The 1,777-nt window shown below is 36.1% G+C and overlaps 1 protein-coding gene across 1 annotated transcript in view; it reads left to right on the plus strand.

Moving 5' to 3' along the window:
• Positions 1-1,777, plus strand: part of LOC102198506 (uncharacterized) — a 23,592-nt gene that overhangs the window by 13,229 nt on the left and 8,586 nt on the right. Inside the window, exons 2-5 of the mRNA XM_013909616.1 lie at positions 604-672; positions 1,124-1,148; positions 1,257-1,274; positions 1,535-1,603. Of these exons, the coding sequence (XP_013765070.1) occupies positions 604-672; positions 1,124-1,148; positions 1,257-1,274; positions 1,535-1,603 (181 nt within the window). The remainder of the gene's footprint in view (positions 1-603; positions 673-1,123; positions 1,149-1,256; positions 1,275-1,534; positions 1,604-1,777) is intronic.

Raw genomic sequence — 1,777 nt, forward strand, 5'->3', positions numbered from 1 at the left:
AGCAAACGCACCCTCCTCAGAGGGCGCACAAATGCAGCAGCGATTCATTTACTCAAACTCATAACAGAAAGAAAGGCAGGAGCCTATGGCCACAAAAAAAAAAAAAACATTTTATTTTAATAAAAAACCACAATGGTGGTGAGGGAAACAAAGAGAAACTAGCTTCTTTTTCTACTATAACCGTGTTTACAGACCATTCCAGTGTTTCTGTCTTACAAACTTGACCAAACAAATACAAAATTAAACAAAAAGTAACTTCAAAATCAAATCTCTCTTCCAGCGAAAATAAAATAAAGTCTCCAATGTCTGCCTAACATAGCAGCAAGTGTTATAAATGTTCATGAGTGTAAACAATAAAAGCAGCCTACAGAGGGAAGGAAGTTGAAGTAGGTTGGAGGCAACTACCTCCCTCTCGCTAGTGGAAAGTTGAGCTCTGTGTGATCTCGTTGCTTTATGTCTCTGGAGAAGAGAATACTTGTTTAAAATGACTGGATTTCTGCCTGGCAACAGTGTAAAGCACTAAATTTCCATAACATCTGCCAAACTCTCAGCTGTGTAGCAAAAACCGTTGACTAATGCACCTTTTGTCTTTTTTTTCCACAGCTCTGCCTCTACAAATTTGGAAGGCTGTTTGATTACAAGAAGCACATATTTTCAGGTGTACATCACCAGGTGGGCATTAGACTTAATATACATTTGGTTTTTTTTAATCTATTTATTTTTTTGGGCATGACATTCTTTCTTCAGTAATGAACATAAAAACAGCTTTATCTATAACTTAACCTTGCATTGGTTATTGTCTCGGTGTGTTGTTTTTATTTTTTTTGGTTTTTGTTTTTGTTTTTTGTTTTTTTGGGGGGTTTTTTGGGAGGGGGGGGGTTGTTTTGTTTTTTTGTTTTTACCCAAAGTTGCATGTAAACACACCAAACCAGTATAGAAAGGTGCTAACCAGCCAAAGGCTAAATGTACCTGTTAATTTATCTCTGCAATGTGGTAGGAGGAGAAGGAGAATTAATTTGAGTGAGAAGATTAGTTAACTGTGGTACAGTGTAATAAGACAGTCCCAACATTTACCTAAGTAATAATAAACCATCTCTGCATGTTTCCTGTTCTTTACCCACAGAAACTGAAAGACCTTTTCCCAAATGGTAATGCTCAGTTTTTACTTGACATTAATTCTGTTGTGTATGTGAACTCTGATCTATTATACATTTTCATCTTTTCTGTTTTTCATTTTAATGTTTACCTCTTTTCAGATACGTTTCAGAATGTTGGTAAGTTTGTTTTTTTTCTTCCTTCTTGGTGTTAAGTGTTTTTATTTTGTATTTATTGCTGTGCAATGTATAGAGTTTTTGCACTGGAACTAGCAACTAAAGGCTTACGATGGTCCTGAGGAGGTGGTTGTCTGAAGTTTGTCTTTTTTTTTTTTTCTTTAAATAAGGTCTAAAAAGCAGGGTGTAGAAGGCTCCCCTATTTATTGGAAGCTTAAGGTAGTCTGTTCTTTCACTTTGACATGTGTTTTTGCTTTTTAAAGCCAAAGGTGTACCTCATATCATTTTTGCGGATCCAGAAAAAAAGAATTGCCTCAAACATCCCATTGTGGGTGAGTACATTTTCTCAAAGTGCACCTTGTTAGATTTGTATTGTTGATTGTCATTTATGCTTAGAAATATCTACTCATACAGTGGGGCAAAAAAGTATTTAGTCAGCCACCGATTGTGCAAGTTCCCCCACTTAAAATGATGACAGAGGTCAGTAATTTGCACCAGAGGTACAC

Source organism: Pundamilia nyererei, unplaced genomic scaffold, assembly GCF_000239375.1.
Source record: "Pundamilia nyererei isolate P.nyererei 1_Seehausen unplaced genomic scaffold, PunNye1.0 scaffold00028, whole genome shotgun sequence".
NCBI classification, from domain to species: Eukaryota; Metazoa; Chordata; class Actinopteri; order Cichliformes; family Cichlidae; genus Pundamilia; species Pundamilia nyererei.